Source organism: Nothoprocta perdicaria, unplaced genomic scaffold, assembly GCF_003342845.1.
Source record: "Nothoprocta perdicaria isolate Ctin4 unplaced genomic scaffold, notPer1 scaffold_25, whole genome shotgun sequence".
Lineage (NCBI taxonomy): Eukaryota > Metazoa > Chordata > Aves > Tinamiformes > Tinamidae > Nothoprocta > Nothoprocta perdicaria.
In genome coordinates this window covers 4,250,787-4,273,223 of record NW_020455477.1, presented here as the reverse complement: position 1 = coordinate 4,273,223, position 22,437 = coordinate 4,250,787, and the positions used below count along the sequence as shown (strand labels likewise).

Below are 22,437 nucleotides of genomic sequence, written 5' to 3'. Positions count from 1 at the left end.
AAAAAAATTGCCAACTTGAGAGCATTGGGCCAGTCATAATCCCCATGAAAAAGCTTTTTTAAAATTCTTTAATTTTTTTAATATTATTTAGTACCAGTAAGCAAAATAAATGAGCTCATTTGGGTAATGGAAGGGGCACAAGTACTATCAGTCTGCATTAGAGTGTGCAACTTGAAGTGAAGTAGGACACTTCTGGAGGGAGCACCTTATCAAGTGAATCTCATGTAAAGGATTTAATGGAAGCTGTAAAACTTTGGGAAAGCTTTAAGCCAGAATTCAGAGTGAACGTGGAGAAAAATGATACTTGAAAACAGCTACACTCTGTTGTGTGTGTGTTTGTATGTTTCATAGGGATGTGTATCTTGCTCTGTAGTACCCCACCTGTTCTAGCTTCTGAATAAAACAACACTACTAAGAATGAAGACTTACATTATGCTTTGAGATGGGTGTGAGTTTAAACTCTTTAAGAAAATGCATGAATGTAATTTATAAATTTTAATACTTTTGGAGAAATAGTTTAGCACAAACACATTATTTGGGAAAAGTGAATTTTGTGGAATTTAGTATGTGAAGGAACAGGACTGCCTTTCACTAATATTTCAGTATTCAGACAGTGTGGTCAAAGTAGCTGGGGTGATGATCTTGTGTGTAGCAGAGGTTCTTGACGTGCCCTTGAAGCTGAGCTGGAGCCTCCGCAGAAGCAGCGCTTGCAATCGTGATGCCATATGCAGATGAATTCAAGTAAGGTAGAATCTGAGAGTTGGGTGCTTGGAAACTTGAGGTCAGAATTTCAGTAACCAATTAATTTTTGAAAGATATTTAAAATTCATGTAAAGTTACAATGTCAGGTAGGCTCTTAAGTTAGACGACTCAAAAAGTGACAAGTTCAGAAATCTCGAACTGTTATTCTTGAAATGACAAACACTTGTTGCTACCCTTGATTGCTTCCAGACGTTGTCCAGAGTAAACTCTATTGTCCGGGTGTGAAAGGTTTGTGGCGGTGTTTTTTATTTATTTATTTTAAATTCCCTGTGACAAATCTAGCCAAAAGTTGTTAAAACTATTCTGGTAGTTTAAATAAAGTTAATTTCTACTTTGTAAAGGAACCCAGTGGAGTAAGTGCAATGGTGTGCTTACAGCAGTGTACTTGTACCACCTATTTTTACTTTGTATGTTAAGGGGAAGTGTGATGGCCTGTCACTTTCAGGCAGATGAGACCTAAACCCTAAGTACTTGCTTGCTGGTAGTACCCCTAATGTTTCCAGAGCTGCTTTGTCAATCCTCTAGACCTTGGCAGTCAGCTAAGTCAGTCCTAAACTTAGGTTTCCTTTATCTGTTTGCTTTCAGTATCTATTTCCTTGTTACTGTGTTCCATGGCCACTTAAAATTATTAGAAACTCTATTAAATTCTACTGGTATTGACCATGCAATCAGTTTTGATCATGTTTCAGTGAGATTGGAGTAAAAGCCTAAAATCAAAGGTAAGCTGATTGCTGTGTGTCACAGAATTGCTTAATGCATCTTCTTCATTAAGCAATGTGGTGGTTTTTGTGTGAAAATGATTCTTCTGAACCAAGAAACAGTTTCTTCCTTGAAGATTTTTGGTTTTGCATATTATCCTTTAACAAAGAACTTCAGCTCTTGGAAAAGTCAGCTTGGGGAGATGACAAATCAGAACTAGATAATGGATCATATTGTAAGTTGATTCAACAACACAATTTTCATCTTTCTCCGTTCTGTAACACTTCTTAGCTATTGGTTGTTTTCTGTGTTTGTGAGTAACTTGATTACAAAGGCCTTTATTTTTCATAGTGCTACTGTATTTATTTTCTGCATGGTTCTGCATGGAGCTCTTGCCAAAAAAGTAAGTCCCTGCTTTGGTTTTCTGAATGTGTAGACTCTGGCGCTCTTCTCTTCCCCTCCCCCTTCTTCCCTAGTTGAGAGATATCAGACCTGAACATATGGGCACTGAGTGACACAGCACAGAAGGATCAAGCTGGATAAACAACCTCTGCAGAGGCTGACCCTGTCGAAAGCTTTTCCTCTTTCCTTTTCTTTTTTCTTTCCTAAAAGTCACTGTGTATTACAATAATCTGCTATGAGAAGAATGCATTTCCCCTTTTTATTGTCCTTCAACCCCCCCCCCCCCCCATTTTTTTTCCATACCCCCCAGCAGAAAATTGGGATACGTTTTCTTCCCTTAGTGCTACTTGATATCAGCAGCACATACTTTAGTGTGTATTGTAGTACCACAGTACTAGGGTTCTGTGGGGCAGGACAAAGAAGTCTCAAGTGCAGGCACTGTACAGTTGCTTCTTGACAGGGTCATCTGTGCTCTCTTTTTCCCTGTGGGAAACAATGGACAAATCAATAATGAGTGATGTTGGAGTTACTTCCTCTCTGAAGAGATCCTTAGTGAGGAAGGAACCAGAGGCCCTGGAGTATTCCTTGTGCCTGAGTATCTCATTCCTGTGCAAAATGTCTCTCTTCTCTATTTGTTAGGTTATTAGAGCAACAGAATGCAATATTTGTCAGTTATGTGTCTATAAGAAGGGTGATAAAGTACTTTTCTGTAGGAATAAGCTTTATAAGAGACCTCATGGGTTGGAAGTGCAATCTACTAATGCTGTTGGTACACACCTAAATCTATAATTTATTTGCAACCACTCGAAAAGCAGTAAAATGTTTATGTGGTTGTACTTTTTCATTCTCTACCCTCTTCCCACTCCTTGTTTGTTCTACACTGTTCCTGGAAGACTTTGGGCATGCAGCTTCTTGGATCCAGTTTTCAGTTTGACTCATTAATCCATATGTGTAACACCACTAAGTGTGAAAAGGTGAAAACTGCTATATTTCTGCTGTTTTTCAGAGAGCTGGTGTGAGATATAGCTGTTTGAACAGGTATGCAAAATAGATAAATCTAGGGTAGGGATCAGACTTGTTTTAAAAAGTGCATTATAAAAGAATCTGATCTTTCCCCGTTGGCAATAAACTGAGGAATTGAAGTGTAGGAATCTGCACTTTTTTTAACCTGTGGCAGCTAGAAGCAGAAACCCAACCCATAGCAGAATATTTGCCTGCTTGAGTGGGAAGGTTGGACTAGATGAGATCCCTTCCAACCTTGAATATTCTGTGATTTCTTAAACATTACTTAAACATCTAAATTTAGTCAGTCAAGGTGCATCCAAAATCAAGGTAGTCTGTTGCTTCCTAATGATGTTCTAGGTTACACTGGCAAACTAGTCGGACTTTACTTGGTATATGTTTGCTCTGTGTAAATGTGTCCCTTCCCAGAGGAGAGGGGTTAGTTTGCCAGCTTTGAGGTAGGAAAACTTGTGAAATACATATCTGTGACCAGCTATCTAATGAATTCCTTTTTTTCTTTGTACTTTCCTAGACTGAAACAGGATTTTATCCTAGCATTGTTGCCTTCTTTTTGGCATCAAGAGGATGGTGATGCTCTGTTTAAAGTGTTAGAGTGGGAGTTTATCCCCCAAAATATTTGTAGTGGGAGAACAGAGGAGAAACTGGTCTAATTTCAGGTTGCTTCAGCAGAATCTGAAAGCTCTTTATAGATGATGAGGGTTGCTGATGGCTCTGAGTGCCAGGTTCGAAATCATCTGTAGATCTTGGCCAAAACGTCAATGGCTGCATCTGTACAACTCCTGAAGTCTGATATGCTGAATTTTAACATCAAGATGGCTTGCACAGGCATTAGGTGAAACCTTCAATTGTACCATGTCCCTGCACTTCTTTTAAAAGTATCTGTATAAGGCTATGGGCCTGAAATAATGACGTGCTTAAAGGTGAGAACTTTGAAAAAATACCTCTAGTGGTGGGAGAGTTTATATTGTTAGGCACCTAAAATTTTCACTTAAAATTCTTGGATAGATGAACCAACTTCTTTGTAGTTGATTGAGATGGCTACATTTGCTATGATATCTCTCATAAGAAATCTAGTTGGATCTTAAACTTCTGTCGGTGCTGTGGTACCCTTTGGAAGATGGGGTGTTTTCCACTGAGTAACTGCGTGCTGGGGACTGGCTCAAATGCTCTTAACACTGGTGGCTTCTTGCGTTTTTTCTCCTTCGTCTAATTTAAGCCAAGTAGTAGGTTAAACTTGCATGAAAATTAACAGAAATGGGGTCAAGCATTATTATTGTCAAGTTTTGAAGGTATAGAAAACAGGGTTTTTGGCTCAGAAAGTGTGTCGCTCTTGAATGAATGCAGATTGCTTATGCAATCATTCAAACTAGAAAAATATACATCATCACATTTATAGTGCTGTAGTATATCTGAAGTCTCTCTCTCTGTCCCCCCCCCCCCCCCCCCCCCCCCCCCCCCCCCCCCCCCCCCCCCCCCGCTTTAAGAAGGGGAAAATAAATAAAATCAAAGACTTTCAGATTGTGTCATGCAATTGCATCGTGTAACAAGTGTTTCCATCTTAACACATGCCATTAGCATACACTTCCTTGGTATTTGAAACTACAGTAGCAGATTACTGATAGGAAAAGTCGATTTTATGCAATTTTGATTTTTGAACTAATCAAAACAGATATTTAATAATAAATACTTTGAACTTTTATTAATAGTTACCACAACCTTGATAAGCAGTATCTTCAAACTATTTAACTTTCACTATCTGTTGAAATGCTTCATGCCAGATGGATTTCACTGCTTTCAAAGTTACATACATAATATCTGTATCCCAAGGCTTTTCTGCTGGGAAAGTCTTTAAATACAAGGAAAATCTACAAATGCATTTGGAAAGCATAGTAGAAAAAGGCCCAAAGTTAGTTCAATTAATTCAGCTTCTTTGGTCCCAAATGGGTCTTTAAGATGCTGGGAACTGCTTGTTGGAATAAGTGTAGTATTCAAAAAATCTGAGGTGGGGAAGTAGAGGTGTCAAAGATGTTGTCATTACTGTCTCATTAATGATTAGGTGGGATGGGGTCGCTCATGCTTCTAACTGAGCATCTTTCCATAGCAAAATAGATGTAAGGTTGCAACTTTTGTGAACTCAGTTTTATATTTCAAATGATATTGTGCAGCAGGGAGAGAAGGAAGAAACTGTACCCACTTCTGGACCTACAGCTGTTTTCTCCTTTCTTCCCAAGTCTGTTTCATGCTCTTCAGTCTTTTTTCCTTAAGTCTCTCCATTACCTGTGTATTTTGTGCTTAAACACTGTAAAAGGAGATGCTGTAATGTGCATTGAGGCTGTGGGTGTGTATGTAATGTGATTGTGGGTATGAGGCTCTTCTCTTTACCTACATGTAAGACACAGTTGGATATCAATCTAGGACAAAAGGTTGCCTGTATAGGAGGCAAGCATTAGGTATTCTGATTGGGTCACATCAAATTGCATGAGAAAAGAATTATCAATGAAGTTATTGTAATATCCAATGCTTATATAGTCATTTTGGGTGTCCTTAAACTAAGCCATAGAAAGCCTGCAGCTCTGCTCACTCTTTTGTAAGCATCTCGGAGTGGTGGAAAAGCTTCATGTTCTTCTGAGCTGTATTCTGTACTCCTGAGATTCTGTGAACCCCTTCAGTTGCATCCCAGTTCACCTAGGAGGTGATTAAGATGTATCTAATGGATTTCAGCAGCATCTCCTGGCATGTTTCTTGCCAGGAGAATTCCAACAGAATTCTTCAGACTCTGTGGCAAATCTGACCATTTATTTCAGTGAGGAAAAATATTGTATTTTTGTTAACAAAATTTTGTTTGGTTATCTAGTGAACTGTAAAATATGGTCATGGTTATTGGTGATACTTGTGGAAGGAAAGAGTGTGTGGGTAGCCTAGGAGAGAATGGAGGTTAGTAGGTATGGTAAAGCAGAGGGGAGGGATATAGATGCTTGCAGAGATAGGAGAGGGAGACTTTTCTTCATCTCTACTTAAATTCTCATGTCTCTGTCTATCTTAAGACAAGGTCAAGCACTTTGCTAAAATACTGTGTAGGGATCTGTAATGTTTAGACTTTCTAAGTTCAGTCCTTAACTCTCCATATTTAGTTTAGACCCTATGCATATACATGTAGCTTTTTTGTGTGCAACACTTTGTGCCTGTACACTGATTTTTATGGACCAAGTAGTGTAAACCTGGTGGTGGGTAGTCAATCTAGGCAGAAAACTGTTTGATTCTTTTATGGAGTTTTTGGAACTTGGGCTTTTGACTTTTTTTTTCCTTTTTCCCTGTAAGGACTGGAATCTCTCAAAAATGTATTTTGGAAGTTCGTGATACGTGGTTCTGAGTATGTACTTATCAAGAAACATGGTGCATGTGTTGTGTAGCAGGCTCTGTGGCAGGCGTGGGTACGTAACTGCCCCTATTGGACCTGTAATGCTGTCACCCCCGTTCCACTGCAGGGCTGCGTGTGAGCTGCCCATGAAGAGCAAGCTCCAAACAAGGCAGGGTCTGTTCCGTGCAGTCAGAGAGGGAAGAGGCTTGGTGCTGCAGCGCTCACTTCTCTCTTCAAGCTGCTGAGGTTGTAGTAGAAGGAGTTCTACAGGTCAAAGGTAGCTGAGTGCTAAGCATTGACTAGTGCACATTTGGAGTACTTGCTCAGGGATATTTTTTGGTTTATTTGCATGAAAACATAGAAGATCAGCTGCTAAACTTGAGTTTGCACTGATTACTTGACTTGATTTTTACTCCATTGATAGTAAACTTGTTCTCCAACTTGCCCCCAACTTTACCATACCTGTTTCCTTGGTCTTATTTGACCCCTTCCTAATTCATCTTTGTCTTGATGATATTGATGATCTCCACCAGGTGGAGGAATCTCTTTCAGCAGGTCCCATCAAGATAAAAGATTGCTCAAATTTGTACTTGTCCTCTGAAGAGAATGCTTTCCTCCAGCGTTGCATTGGTTTTCTTTTGGTTTTTGGTTACTGAAAACTTAAGCCGCCACACAGATGGGGAGTTTTGGCCCTTCAAAATAAGAATTTCTGGAGAAGCTGCAAACAGCGGATGATATTTTTGCTAAGTAAAAATAAAAGGTCTTTATTGGGGTCTGTTAGAAACAAAGAGCTTGTACCAGTTCACTCTGGGTAGATGCAAGTTAATTGTTGGAAAATGTATGTTGTATGGATTGGGTGTATGCAGAGTTTATTCTTCCTTCTCATTCTTTCCAATTCTTGTTTTAAATGGGAAAATATCTATCAGTCAATAGAGACAAAATTAATTTGGTATTAATTTGGTGCAGCTCTATTGCTATATTGAGTTTTGATGTTTATATGCACAAGCTCTCCCTGTACGAATGTAGTTCTTTAATTTGACATGGCTTAAATATCTCTGGGCTTTTTCTAGTTGGGCTATTGCTGGCTGACTGTCCAGATTAAACTGTTCTTTTGTTAAATATAAATTGATTCAGAGTTTCTGAATTCTGTAGCTTTGATAGTCTCCATATTTGCAAGCGGAAAAACAAACTGCTGCAGTATGGACTGAATTATGCAACAGAACTTAATGTAGCAGGAAACTAGCAGTTCAGCTGGTTTAAAGAAAAAGAAAAAAAGTGTGGGGAGGGGAGGATGATTGTTAAAACTTTGGTGAAAACTCTGTTTTGAACAACTGAAGTGCAAAGCTGTGGCATTCTGCTGCTGAGAGCCTTCCTCCTTGTCCGTGATGACTTCATGGTGAGCAATATCCTGATAAAAGCTTCTGTGGGACCGGTTCTGACAGGTCACAAACCCTTGTAGGTCTGCAAGGGGAACACATGGTGCTTTCTGCTCGAGTTCTGTGAATTACACTGTGATCTGTGCTTGTAAATAAATTTTCTAAGAGATTGTTTTTTAAGATCAACTATGTTACTGATCTTTCCAGGGAAGAAATGAATAGTTGCCCTTGACAAAGTTTTTCGGTGTCAATGAGAATGTTAAACTCTGAAGAAGCAAGAGAATTAAACATGTTCTATTTTTGTTAGCTTCTTTTGAAAGAGATTATAAGATTTGAAAGATACCTACGTGCTCTGTGTATGGGTGTGTGCACACATGTACACCTAAACAGTGCAAAGAGTGAAACAGCTTCTTATGTGCTTGCTTCCCCACCTAGGATAGGCAGAGCTAGAAGGGGGATGCTCTCCAGCAGGATTGTCATTGTTTCAGGTAGCTCATATGGTTTGCTTCCTTTGCCTGCAGCTTCTGCTGCTGTAGAGGAGAAGAGTAGGAGGCTGGGGCTTTTACTGTCTTAAAAATAGCCATTCTCTTCACCAGCTCTTAACACTTAAGTTTAGCCGTGGTCAGTTGTACTGTTGAATTGGTTACCAAACCATCTGCAAGCAATACCTGCAGTTTCCAGTAGTGTTTTGGGTAATGTCCGGTTTGGTATTTCAGTTTAGATTCTCTACAGCCTAGAAGGGCTCGCTGGGGTTGTGTGTGGTATAGGCCAACTCACTGTGCCTTTCCGTAAAGGATTGGTGTAAGGCCTCCCTGGAATCCTCAGAACAAGATCCTGAGCTTCCTCCTAAGGACCTTTTTAGTTTCATTTTCCCCACTAAACCAAGCGAAAGCTCTCTGCAGTCTCAAGTTTTGAATTCAGCTGAGCTTTTTAACAGTCTCCCCTTCACCTCTTGTTTGAGTTTCTGCAACTCATAGTGTCTTCCTACCATCACCAGATTGTTTTTGTCAGCTCCAGAGTGTACAGTAGTATATATTTAAAAATACCTTAAACTGTATTTGATCTGACTTTCCCAGAAAATTTTCTCAAGTTGTTATCTTTTGCACAGGTATCATCCAGTCCTCTCAGTGGAAGGCAATAGTTAAGGATGCCACGTTCCTGCACTGGAGTCACTGCATTAGATCATCCTAATAACCTGGGGCGTTCTCCTACTGAGCACTATATAAGTCTTTTCAGAGACAAATAGGTGATGCCCTCTCAACTGGGAACTTGTGAATTTTTGGTCTGAGGCCCTGAGTATTCTAGCTGTTAAGTAATGGTTCAGCTTCCACTAATTCTGAACCATAACAACTAAAGATAGCTTATTAGCTCTTCCCTTCCTCTTTGAGCCAAGATTTTCTGATACCTTTCTAGAGATTGTTATAGGCATGTGTTTATAGACTTAGTAGTCTAGTTAAAGTCTTGACATGGTAGTTATATCCTTTCAAACTCCTAGCAACCTGTTTTATTGCATCCATGAATGTGGTCTTCTAGAATGCCCCAGCTTTGTCTCAGCTAAAAGTGTAGGTGAGGTCTGAGCCCTTGAAATATGTAAGGGGAAACTGACTTCTCCTTAGTGGGGCAAACCACAAGGGGTGCTGTAATCTTCAGATGGCTGTTTGTAAGTTCAGAGGAGAAGTGGGTAACTCCTCTTCCTTGTTGACTGTTTTTTATGGAGTCCATAGCTTGAGTGTATTTATGCTCCACTTGGATAACAAGTCTGTAATACCCATACCTCTGTTCTTAGCATAGAGCATATACGGTAATCTTGGCACTAAGATGTTATTATTCCACCCTAATATGGCAGAGTAGCCACAATAACTGTTCCATTGCGAATAAATCTGGGAAGAAAACATGCAGAAGGCTGTTGGGAATTTTTTGTTTGGTGGTCTTGGTAGCAGAGGGGTCAGCAATCTGAGTGTGTGTGTGGCGGGGAGAGGTGGAAACATCTGGCTGTGGCTCTCAGCTTGGAGAATGTCTCAAGTTAGCTAGTGTGAGAGTGGATATGTGAAGAGCCATGAAAGACTAACCTCAGTGACTGCAGTCTTCTGGGACTGAGACTGCAAGTATCAGTACTTTCTTCTTCATCTTCGCCCAGGTAACTGGGTTGTCACGTTGCAGAACTGAAAGGGAAGGAGTGTTCTGTGAACTATGCGTGATCCCAATAAGGAGCGGAGCCAGAGCTGGCTTTCCTCTGCTTGTGCATGTTGTGCCCAGAAAGGGAGAATGTGTCCTTGTGTGACTGTACATCTACACAAATCTGAGATCTTGGGGTACTTGAGCTGATCTCTTAGGTGGCTTTTGATCAAATGCTTCTGTTGAAAAAATAGTTAGCTCGACGAGACTGCCTAAAAAACTTAACTAGAGTAAGAAAAAAAAATGTTTCTTAATATTTATTTTTGAGTCAGATGGTGAAGTGGGAGAAGTAGAGTGGGGATATGCAAGTGCTCGCTTTCAGGGCAGGAAAATGCCCTGAAGTGCTTGCTTTCAGGGGAAAAAAACCAGGAGAACTTTAAACTCTGAACTAAAGTGAGGTGCAGCTATGAAATTGTTTTAAAATAAACTAAAGTAGATCCAAAGCAGTTTAGCAGTTACAAGGTCACACCAGCAAGTTCTTCAGTTTATCTGCATTTCGCAGTCCTGAGCCCTCAAAAGTGTTGTGCACTTCTGCGTTTAGAATAGTGCTCGCACTTAGACATTAAGAATAGTTCTTCTACCTTAATTGACTAGATTCCTTACAGATGCAGTTTGTCAAGAAATTAATTTTCTGAATTGACATGGCAGAATAGAGATCTAAAATCTTAGATTTAATGCGTTTTGATAAGTATGCTAAAATATGTCTGGGTCCTAGTGGTAGGATATCTAACTTTTTGGAAGATAAGGTCTTAAACTACAAGGCATTTGAACATTCTGCTTTCTATTCCTTCTCCCTCTTTTTTTCTTAAGCTTGACTTAGAGGCAGTAAGACCTTGCACTCTTGAGAGGCTGGATCACTGCTGCAGTGCCTGGTAGAGCATCTTTGGATCAAGGTACAAAAGAGAGCAGAAATGCATCCAATTTAGTTTAGCTCCAGGAAGATGACTGTCATGGTAATGGAGTTTAACAGGCCCCTGCATAGCCTATGTGAGTCCCTTGTGCTCTAGAATACTTCCTGGTGGTGAAAGGGGTACTGGTTTGTTCTAGAGTTCTGTTGCCTTCAAAGAGGCAGGAAAGTGTCCATTACTTCCCATCAGCTTTTCCAAGAGAGAAGAGGTTAATGGAAGTCTGCTGCTGCAGGCTAGGGGAATGGATTGCACCTCCCCTTCTTGTGGAACCTCCCTGAGGACTGGGTTTGGTCTGCAACTTGTTGTAAAACTTGGAATAGGTTATGTTTGATGGGTCTTAGTGTGATGGAAATGAATTTATCTTGTTTCTCTTTACAATACAAAAGACAACTCTTTGGTAATGGCAACCAATGGCTACTACAACTCAGAGCTGTAGGATGTCTTCAGAAATGTGAAGTAGACCTGAAATGTTGATTTACAGAATTGATTCTTGCTTGCAAGAGGAGATCTGTGGGTCTCTATTTTGATATTGTTAAGAATATGGAGTTGTACACCTTGAACTGAAGTGGCTTGTTTACAAAAACTACTAGCAGAGGTTCTGAAATTACACTTCCCAAGTTCAAGGCCCCTCAACTGAAGCACAGAGATCTGCTGTAGCACCTTTTTTTTTTTTTTTTTTCTCTTTTTTTCCTCAAGGGGCATTGAGGGGCATGGAGGAAGCTTTTAATGTAGTTGAGGAAACGGTTTTTTAAAATGTGGTGGGGCTGAATAGACCATGGTCTGCTGGGCCGTGCAGCTCCTTACATTTTGGTATCTAAAGACTGTATTACAATGGGAGAATGAATCAATCCAACATTACATGTAAAAGCAGGTTGAGTGTATATTGAGTGTTTTAGTGTAGTATTTTGAGAGAGCTGAATATGGAAGACAGGACATGATCTTGACTTGGCTGGTTCCTTATGGCATCTTGAGCATCCCATGGTACTGATTCTAGGTGGGAAAGCCCACGGCAGTAGAGCTCCAGAGTGAGTATTGCACTTTGCAGGAAGAATCTTTGTAGAATACGCGTCCTTTTATGGCCAGTGTACTGGGATCAGAGACAGTTGGGTCTCCAAATGACAATTCTGAAGAAGTTCTTTTTATTGTTGTTAATTATTGTGGGTCCCTTGCTGTGGTTTTTGTTTAGAACAAGGTATTTAGCTCAAGATGCACAAATTCTGTCTTCACTGGAATGTTGAGAGGCTCAGATTTGAAAAGTGTGTGGCTGGATACTATGGTTATGTTCAATAAATGATTATCCAAACACCATCTGTAGACTTTCAGGCTTCTCACAGCAATTGTATTGACTTCTTGCAATAATTGTGGAAGTTTGTTATTTCTTCAGTCTAAATCGGTAAGCTTTTTCCCTGCTAATCAAGAACCTATGGGTGTGAATGATTTTCTTATTCTAAGCTACATCCCTTTTGTTGAATGATTATGCCTTTATTTTCCCTTTTATTTACATAGATAGAAGTTGTGCAAATCTGACAAAAGCAAGAAGCTGCTTTGAAAATACAATATTTAGGTTATTTCTCTAATCTTGTGTGCACTGATGGCAATTTCTGGAGCAGATTGTAATCTCAGTGCATGTTAAGGTACTATTCTTTCTATATCAAACATTGAATTCGAGAAATTAATGTATTTGTTGCATTGAATTTATCTGGTCTCTCAGATAAAGCAATTATAGAAATCTGCCAGGAAAGAAGCAGTGTAGTGTATGTGCAGTTGATATACTTATAAGCTCCTGGTTGCTGTAGACTACCCTTCATAAGAATCCTGCTCTGTAAAGCAGGACTCAAAGTTTTGCAGAGATGTGTGTGTTTAATTTTTTGTTGAAGCTGTAGCATTTTATATTTGCATTTTGTGGCATGAAAACTCACAGATGTATCTCATGACTCGCGTGACTGCTTCTGTTCTCTTTCAGTGAATGATAGTGTCTAGAAAGGGTATGTCCCTTCAGGAGAGAGGTGCCAATGTCCAACCGGCCTAATAACAATCCAGGGGGGTCACTGCGACGTTCACAGAGGAACACTGCTGGGGCCCAGCCACAAGACGACGCAGTAGGAGGAAGGTATGATTGTTATCTACAAATTTATTTAATGTATAAAAGACAAAGCTGACATGATACAGGTAGAGAATGACATTTTCTTCCTTGAAATCCTAGCTCTGAAACTTTGGTAAAACCCTTTTTTTTCTGTGAATCCTACCTGTGGTTTTATTTCATGGGCTGAAAACTTGATTAACTCTCTATGATGTGTGCTCTGCTAGAGCAGATGTAGTAGATCTGTGGAGAAAACTGACTGATCTATATCACACAAGTTATAGATAACTACACATTCTTTCTTTCCTTTCCTGTTCAATAAACAATATTTATAGGGAGGGGGAGAAAAAAAAAAACCCTGTGGTCTGTGAGATACCAAGGAGAATCTGTCCCCCGCCCCATCCCATCCCGCTCTGGAGAAGACTGGATAATTAGCTCCCCTCTGCTCCCTTGGCCTGTATGTTAACTGTATTCAGCTTTTGAATAATGCAAGAACAAGACACTTGTCATATCTTAATATATTCATACTAGTGAGCAAGTGGATCCAGCTGTGTTTTTTCTGCTGCAAGCAGTTCATCAGAACTGCAAAACAAAGTAGACCTTGAAACTTTTATATGGATGCTGGCTGTATTAATACTGACGTGCCAATTCATGAAATAAGGTTCATCAAGTAACTGTGTGAGCCTATGTGGATACATTTTTCTCTAGTTTAAAATATTAGTCTACTGAAGAAAGATGATAGTATCTGCCTGTCTTATTTTCCCTCCACCATATTCCAGGTGGAGTTGTTTGAATATGTGCATTTAGGGCTTGGTCTTTTGATAGAAGAACATTGACTAGAATGTTGCAGGAAAATAACACACCTAATTTCCTCTGTGAAGGATTCAAACTCTTCCTCTAACATATAAAGACAAGAAGTGTATTTCTTACTAGTCTAACATATATAAAAACACCTTAATGTATAAAGGTGGATATTGATCCTTAATGCCAATTACTTTGCTTTAGATATGTTTAGATATGATCTGTGTCATGTGCTGAAGGGGATGCATAGATGGTATGAGATTAAATTCAGCCACTTCATTAAATGCATAGATAAGTATATTTTTTAAGCCAGTATCTTAGATTTAAGTGGTAACCAGAGTCTGTAGAGATTTGTTATTTCACATCTAAAATTAGCCACAAAATGTATAACCTGGAATTTAAGGACCACACCTTCTAAAGTGTGTCAGAGAAGGTTGCTTCCCCTTCGTCTTAGATAAGCAATCGTAACCCTTCCAGCAAGGCAAGTTTCAGTGCTGTCCAATCTTGTATACTTCATTACACTTCTTTCTGTTCATATGAATGTTGGAAATAACTTAAACCTTTATTGTGGCTAAGTATTTTCAAAATACAGATTAAAAAAAGTAGTATTTCTCACCAAGAAATCTGTTACAAGAGGTGATGCAGAACTTAAAAATCTGCAGAGCAGTTTAATCTTAATCCTTCAGAGAAGTTTGTTATAAATAATTATATATATAATATTTTAAACTTTTCATGTATTTTGAAGATTTATGGCATTGCAACCTTAAATTTCTACTTAGGCTGTCGACTGTTTCCAAACGTTAATATTTAGCTTAAAGGAGAGAAATTTGAAAACAATGTTGAGGCACAGAAGATCTCTTCAAAACTCATGCAGCTAATGTCTCTTCAGTTACAAGCAGTGCTTCAGTGTATTGCTGGTGTAGAGGGATGGAAGAGGTTCTTTGCACCAGAACTAAGTACTGCAAAAACTGTATGTTTTTTTCCAATTTTGTGAAGTGACAGTAATACTTATTTCTATAGCCTGACTCCTGTAGTCTTACTTTTTACCCCCATAACATGGAAAAAATATTTAAGTTGGATATGAATTTGATGTGAATAACTATCATGCTGTTGGTTGTGTACAAATGGCTTTTGCTAAACTTCACATTTTCGTAATATACTAAATACTTATCCCTGTTTATTTTGGATTGGAGGCTACATGAGAAAACAGAGGTCCTCAAAATCGATATGGTGGATACTAATGCAAGAACCAGGATATGGAATAAATCTTAGACTGACCTATTTCAAATACTAAAACAAGAATAATTTATTGGCGGAGTTGCCAATTCCATTCTGAAAGAATTTGTTTCAGAACCAATCTTGATAGTTTAAGTCTTTTACATGAAGTTTGTGTCAAAACTAAATCTAATATTTAATTGTCAGATTGATCCATTTTAGCAGAATCATGTTGAAAAATGTTACGTTTAACTTTTCCATGTGTTTTTTTGAACGATACACTACACGTTCATTTTGTCTATGTAGGCTGAATCCTCTAACAGTACTTCTAATTGGACTGTGTGAAATAGGGATGGGAAGACAAATGGAATAGTTCTGAAGAGTGAAAGTAGCTCGTGATCTGCAGCATTACTATTTTTTAGATGTCAAATGTGGGATAGTTTTGTTTGTTTGTAAGGCTTAATACTTGGAAGTATTTAACATCTCACTTTGAGCCACTGACGATCATGACTTAGATGAAACACTTTTTGTTAATTAACTAACTTCAGAAGGTTCAAAATGAACTTCAAAAACATATTTTTAATATGTTCAAAGTAACTCTTTGAGGGCAAGTTCTGGTTGGTTCTTCATGGTTTTTCTAAGAAAAGCTAAGGGCTGGCAGTTTCCAAAGGACTCCTTGTATAAACGCTGAACAACGATGTTTTTTGCAAAGCATGTTACTGTTAGCTGAGTGTCTGCTGTGAGTGGAAGTGCTTATCAGTGCATAGCTCTGTCCAAGTGAGCACAGCCCTGGGGTGGGTTGTAAAACTGGGGTCTTAAGCTGTGAAAACGCCCCTTCAAGGCACAGGAAGCCCTTGGTCTCCCTGGACCTGCACCTGTCAATGGAAATGCGTGATCACAAATAAATACTTATTTCTTCATTCCTCATCAGTACTAAGAAACTCTGATTCTCAGAATACTTGTTGCCAGAATATTTCTTCGATTGCATCCCCTGAGCAAATTATATGTTAACATGGAAATACAGAGCTTGTAAGTGGATAGCCTGGAGCTAAAGCCTTGAATTATCGGCAGCGTGCTGCTGGCTTTACCCTACTGCAGTCCTGAGGTCAGCCTCCTTCTGCCTGGGTAGTTTTCACAGCTGTTTATTTCTCACACCTTATTCCTGTTTCTAGCTCATCAGACATGTTTTAACTAACTTCATGTGCAAGTTAATTCTTACACAGCTGCCCTGATGATATTTGTTAGCTGTGGAAAGATTGTTTTAATTGCATTCTGTAGTCTCTCCAAACTGACAGGCTGTTTGCCATCACAGAAATCCTGGAGGAGGGGGCAGTCCTGTTCCTTCGGTTTAACTGCCATGCTATTTCATGTGCAGGGTTGTGTTACTTGGATTTTTATCACTTTGTGGCTAGATTATCATGGAGGTGTTTAGCTATTTAGAATTGTGCTCCTGCTTACACATTCTCTCTCTTATATATATTTTTTTCCTGCTAAGCTTTATTTTTAATATTGGAATACTTAAGAAACTGGGGAGACTTCTGGTGAATAATAGCGTTGCCTTTGCTCCTTTGCTGATGTTTGGCTAGAAAAAAGTTATTTGAGAACTTGTGGAACTCTAACTCCTTCCACTTGCTCTTCTGAACTAAACTCTTGAATGTTCAGGGTCACTAGTTGGAAAAAGATGTTTCAGTTTTGCTGTCCCGACCTCCTAAGGTTATGAAGCATAGTTCAACTCAATAGATATCCTAAATTAATGACATGTTAATTCTTTGATACTAATCACTGATTTTTGATGTTAATCAGTGCTTGCTTAACTTTGATACCTTGCTTCTTTTTTCCAGCATTAATACCAGAATAAGTTTATAGGAGGCTTTGTAAAGGTTGGCAGTGTTCAAATGTTCTGTATGAATGGGATATGTGAATTATAAAGTTCTCATAGTTTATTCAGAGAAGCTCAAGTGAGTGGTCGCCTAGCAAGTATTTATACCACGCTGTGCTTTAAAAGCTGATGAGCTGTCACTTCTCAGTCTTGCAGATGGTTTTGGAAATAGACATGGAATATGTGAATATGTATTTATAGTGTAATAGTGTGTTTTCTTTTGCCCTCCACTCATGAGCTTGTGCGGTAAAACACTTCTTTTTGCATTTAGCTAAAAGCTTCTTGAAGAACTTACATGAAACCAGTCCCTTTCTCTGACATCGAAGGTTTTGTCTCATGTGACTTCCTTGAGCAGGAGCATGAATTTCTGCTTTCCTCTTCCTAAACATTGAACTGGTGAAGTGGCAGAAATAAAATACTAGGCAAGGCTGAGCTTTCCTGCAGAGTGGAAATCATTGTTTAAGCCTTTGATTCTTCTTAAACTGAAGAACCAAGAGACCGACCTCCCTAAACACTTCTAACTGCATGAAATCTCAATGCATGCAATCTTGAAGTTGATGAGTGTGTGTGTGAAATATATATATATTTAAGTTGTCTAAAATTGTGTCTTACTGTGCTAGCTGTATGATTAGTGATCATTTAGCAAGTTTGTGCAATAATATGTGAATCTATCTGCGGTTCAGGTGGGAGAAAATGTCTACCTTAAAATGAGTAAATAATAGAGCGCTTAAAAATTAAACTCATTGTAGCGATTTATAACAAAACCAAGCGGTTCTTTTCAAGTATTTCTTTAACATAAGGGATTGTTGGGGGAGGGGGGGGGAAAGAAGTTTTACTTTAATATTTGTAAATAAGCCAAAAATATTCCACCTACAGGTTTGTATCTCAGAATCCTGATAGCTTTCTGTTTTGACTTTCTGCTGACAGGTCACACTTAGGGCAGGCAAAACATAAGGCACATAGCCCTCCTGAGAGTAGAAAATCTATTTCAAAGACACCCAAAGTGCAGTCTAATACTACTTCTGAGCAGTCCAAGGGACACTTTTCTAAAAGGTAACTGTGCTTCATATTCATATGTTAACAAGTGTTATCTGCACTTCACAACTGTATTTAATGTATCTAGTAATATGGAGTTCTTAAAATGTATGTATGAGTAATAGCTTTTTAACTAAACTAGGTGTAGTGTTCTGTCATTGTATTCGTGCTTTGCATTTTGTTGGTGCTTGTGCTTGTAATTCACCAGCTCACAGTCTCCCTTCAGTGGTGGGGAGGGAATGAATCCTGCATAACTAGCCTGGCCTGCTTAGTTTCTCTCTTGCACCTTGTATGTTGGAGGAGGATTGCCCAAGTAATTGAGTGGTATCATATATTAATTGCAACCTATAATCCAAAATTTGCCTGCAATTGGGGTAAACATTTTGGTCTTGTCCTGCTCTTGGCTACTTACACACTGGAGCAAACTTCTACAATGTCAAAAAGAATTTTACCTTTTTGTATGTATGATTAATTACCTTTATTTTGATATAAGATGGATAAGATTGCCACTTTTTTTAAACACCTCCTTGAACTAGAACTAGGATATGGTTATGACTAGTTATGCATTACTAAACACTTGCTCTGTTTTGGAGCTCTGTGTTTTTAATTAGTTAAGCTTCATGACCTGAATTTTGTTTCTTTGGTCATTTTAAGCAGTTCTACCTTTCTGTGAAAAAATTGATCAAAATTGATCCAAGTCATCTTACCTTCTTTTTTTTTTCTTTTTAAAAAAGAGGAATGTTTTATTTTGCTGTAGTTATAGTGTTTTCTCGTTTCCTTTTGTTATAGTGTGTTTTTTTGTTATAGTGTGTTCTTTGCTGCCGTTACAGTTTTCGTGCTAGCAAAGTGTTGGATCTTTTTGTTGTTGTGATGCACTGAAAGCTGCAACGGGGCTGTCCTCATTCAAGCATGTTTTTTCTTGTCTTAGTGTGAAGTTAACAGTGGGTAGGGCTTGTTACCTGTGGCTTCCCTTAATAGAGAATGCTCGCATTTATCTTGCAAAAATTTTGCAATAGCATCAGGTTTCTCTATTTTAACAGTAACGCTGTTTTTGCTTACCCCTGCAGAGGCTGTAGCTCATCTGCTGTTATAATACCACAACAAGAAGATTCAGAAAGAGTCAATACATCAGAAAAGCAAAAAACGGGGCAAGTGCCTAAGAAAGACAATTCTCGAGGAGTTAAACGCAGTGCTAGTCCAGATTACAGCAGGACCAATTCTCCTAGCTCTGCTAAAAAACCCAAAGCACTTCAGCACGCTGAAACTTCCTTGGAAACTAGCAAACCACATAGTAAATCTAAGAAGAGACACTTAGACCAAGAACAGCCGAAGTGTGCACAATTACCATCAACGAGCAAGGCTCACACCAGAAAGGGTGGAGCTGCTGGTAGCTCCCGAAGTCAGAAAAGAAAAAGGACAGAAAGCCCATCTTGTATAAAGAGTGCTTCAGCAGTTGAATCAACTGGCGCTGAAGAGAGGTCAGCAAAACCCTCCAAGCTGGCTTCAAAATCGGTGACCTCAGCCAAAGCTGGGTGTAGCACCATCACTGATTCCTCTTCTTCAGCTTCCACGTCCTCCTCCTCTTCTGCTGTTGCCTCTGCTTCCTCCAGTGTTCCTCAGGGTGCAAGAGTAAAACAGGGAAAGGACCAGAATAAGGCTAGACGTTCCCGTTCTGCATCCAGTCCCAGTCCGAGAAGGAGTAGCAGGGATAAAGAACAGAGTAAAACAAGCGGCTCTTCTAAGTTCGACTGGGCTGCTCGCTTCAGCCCGAAAGTTAGCCTGCCTAAAACAAAACTGTCTCTACCAGGCTCTTCCAAGTCAGAGGCATCAAAACCTGGACCCTCGGGACTGCAAGCGAAACTAGCCAGTAAGTTGAAGATATTTTGCTTGGTTTTTGTGGAAGAATAGGCATGGATGTCTGAAAACGAAATCTAAACAAACACATGTGCTGCTTTTGGGTTTCATGGTGTTACTTTAGGGTTAAGGTAACTCGTAGTGTGTTCTGCTGAGCCTTTAGGTAAAGCTATGTATGAAACTGCATCTAAAGCAAGTGACTTTGTACAGAATCTGTGCTTTGTAGGTGTAAGCTGCTTCTCTCATAAACATCAGTTCTTGTAAGATACTTGAATGCTGTTGTGATTGGGAAGTGTATTTAGAAAACTCTTCATTATATTCGTCTTCTCTTATAAATTGCTTTCTTTAATTTTCTATCTGAAAACAGGAGCTATGAATGCTGGAACACAAGTAGAAATATGTGGTTTCTTGTTTCAGGCCTGCTTTTCTGTCTCTTTAGTGTGTTTAGGACATTTGATGTTAATTGAAGATCAGTAAAAATCTTTTAATCTTTCTAGGCTGCGGTGCCTAGAAGTTTAGTATCATTTTGTCTTTTTAATTGTTATCGTAAAACATGTTGTCACTCTTTCACTGAGTTAAAATAGGATGTACCCTGTTTGGACATTCTCATTAAAGGTATTTCCAAGTGGAGCCTGTGCTCATTAGTGTGTAGATATCCTTGTAGCCCAGTTCCATGGAAGAATATTTTTGTCTAAACTCGTTCATAAGAATGCACCATATAACTTTGTGTACTGCAAAATCTGTTTGTAGCATGTATTCTCTAACAGTTGCTTTAGATTCCTTGTCTGCTCCTGTGTTTGGGCACGGTATAGAGTAGGATGCCCCAACTGGGGCATGTTTGGAGCTCGTAGTAATGCAGGAAATAGGTGAAATAAACAGGAGGAGCTTGATGGCTTCCTGTATAATCAAAATAGCTTCAATTGACTTACCAGGCTTGTTTGGGATGATCTGCATGCCTGGACTGTTGGTTCTAGGATGATCTAAGCTGGTTCAGGAAGCAAGGGATTAGAGAAGTGGAAACGGACTGCCCTTGGCTTTATCTTGTATACTCTGTGGTTCAAAACTGATAGATTCAGGATCTCTGACTTGGCACAGCATGGGAAGGGGCAGGAATGAGGCAAGGGTAGGGCTGGCCAGCAAGTTCTTAGCTGAGTCTGAGTTGTGGCCGACTTTTGGAGAAAAGCACCAAGGAGGAGCAGAAGTTTCTCCGGTGAGTGGGTAGTGAGTAGGTAAAGGCAGAGGCAGCTTCAGTGGCGATTCACATCTGCCAGCGAAAGGGCGAAACAGCACAGTGGGATCCTAAAGTAAATCCAGGTGTCAGCAGCTTGAAAAACAAGCCAAATTTGAGAAGAAAAGCCTAAATTATCCCCATAAGGGCTTTCCTGAGAAGCCAGCTTGACTTGCTTTAGTGACCTGAAAATCAGCTTATGCAAAAGATAGAGAGCTAGGTTGGACTAGGATATTCAAGTATGACACAAAGCCAGGTAAGTAGGGTCGCTATGTCCATGCGTATATATGTGTGAGAAGTATATATGAGTTCCTTCCTGGGAAGGAGTGTAGGGGATGGTAGCAAGCATTGTGGGCTCATTAGAGGTAAAGGAAAGCTGCAGCCTCTGGAGAGCAGAGCAGCTGGCGGGCAGGAATATTTGGAAGCCTCAGAGGTCTAATACCCCTTTCTTTGCCTATAGATGACAGCGGAGTTAATCCAATAGCTACTGTGTCAGTGGTCTTTGATCCTTTCTTTGAAAAAGATGTTATCTTGTCTGTCATATAGAGTCAGTAACTGAAGGAATGCTGAGGCTAATATTAAATATTTTGAATATTCCAAGAAAATACTCAGGTTTAGTATTTTTTTGACACTTCTCAATTATTCACAAAAAAGAAATCGCCATGTTAGGCTCTTCAGAAAGGAAGAGTTGGGACAAGCTTATTTTCTGTGTGATACCAATACCCTTTGTAGATATGGAAGTAGAAGCAGTTGAATTTTCCATTGAAAACTATTACAAATTGGTGATTATGATTTTAGAATAAAATGTGGAAGAGCTAAAGTAGCCTATTCCATAGAAGAGAGGAATGAAGAGCAACAAGAGCCTTGCCAGGAGAGCTTCTCGTATCGGAAGAAAACACACAGGTTCTCATGTCCTGAGAAATATTGAATGTTAAATACAGCCATGGTGACTTTTGAAGGCTTCACTTACCCCACCAGTCTTGGGACTGAGTGGTGACATTGTTGAGGCTTGTGAATTTGTTGGAGAAATTTAAAATCAGTCTAGACTAAAATCATCATCTCCCTGCCTCCCCCTTTTTATCTAAATAGGAAGAAATAGTAATTAAATAAGAGGAAGAAAATCATTCTGTACATGTCATGACTAATTTTGTCAAATACCACAATTTGATATGAAGAGAGAAACTGCAACATAGAATTACAATGCAGGAGCTTTGTTTTGCTGTCTTTTGATCTAGCTACATTTTCATATCCCTTTCTGGCACTGTATTCTGCCGGGCCTTCCTAAATGTTGCAAATTAGGTCAATTTACTTGTATGCAGCAATATAAAAGCAAGCATAATTATGTCTGTGCTCCTATGGAAATGTCTGTGTTTCTGTGGCCTTTGGGCAGAAGGAAACTAGAGATGATGCCTGGGACGACACTGAGAGCAGGTGGTTGCTAGGGATGCTACTGGTGATAGAGAAGCCTTGGCCGGGTGCTGGGAAGGTGTTTTTGAGTTGCTGGGATATATTGGAACGCTTTGAACCTACAGCATAGATGCGTAACTGATTTGAAGGGACTTGGGAGGGGTAATGGCAAGGAGAGTCTGAAGACAGCACTCATTTAGTTGAGGCTGGGTTGAGACGGGGATGTGCTGTAGCA

The 22,437-nt window shown here is 39.4% G+C and overlaps 1 protein-coding gene across 3 annotated transcripts in view; it reads left to right on the top strand.

Annotated features, from left to right (window-relative positions):
• The window catches only part of TRIP12 (thyroid hormone receptor interactor 12), a 65,140-nt gene that overhangs the window by 6,048 nt on the left and 36,655 nt on the right, over positions 1–22,437 (top strand). For all 3 annotated transcript variants that reach the window (XM_026040055.1, XM_026040053.1, XM_026040052.1), the window contains exons 2-4: positions 12,667–12,813; positions 17,606–17,731; positions 18,781–19,580. In XM_026040055.1, coding sequence (XP_025895840.1) covers positions 12,716–12,813; positions 17,606–17,731; positions 18,781–19,580 — 1,024 coding nt within the window. In that variant the 5' untranslated portion in view covers positions 12,667–12,715. The remainder of the gene's footprint in view (positions 1–12,666; positions 12,814–17,605; positions 17,732–18,780; positions 19,581–22,437) is intronic.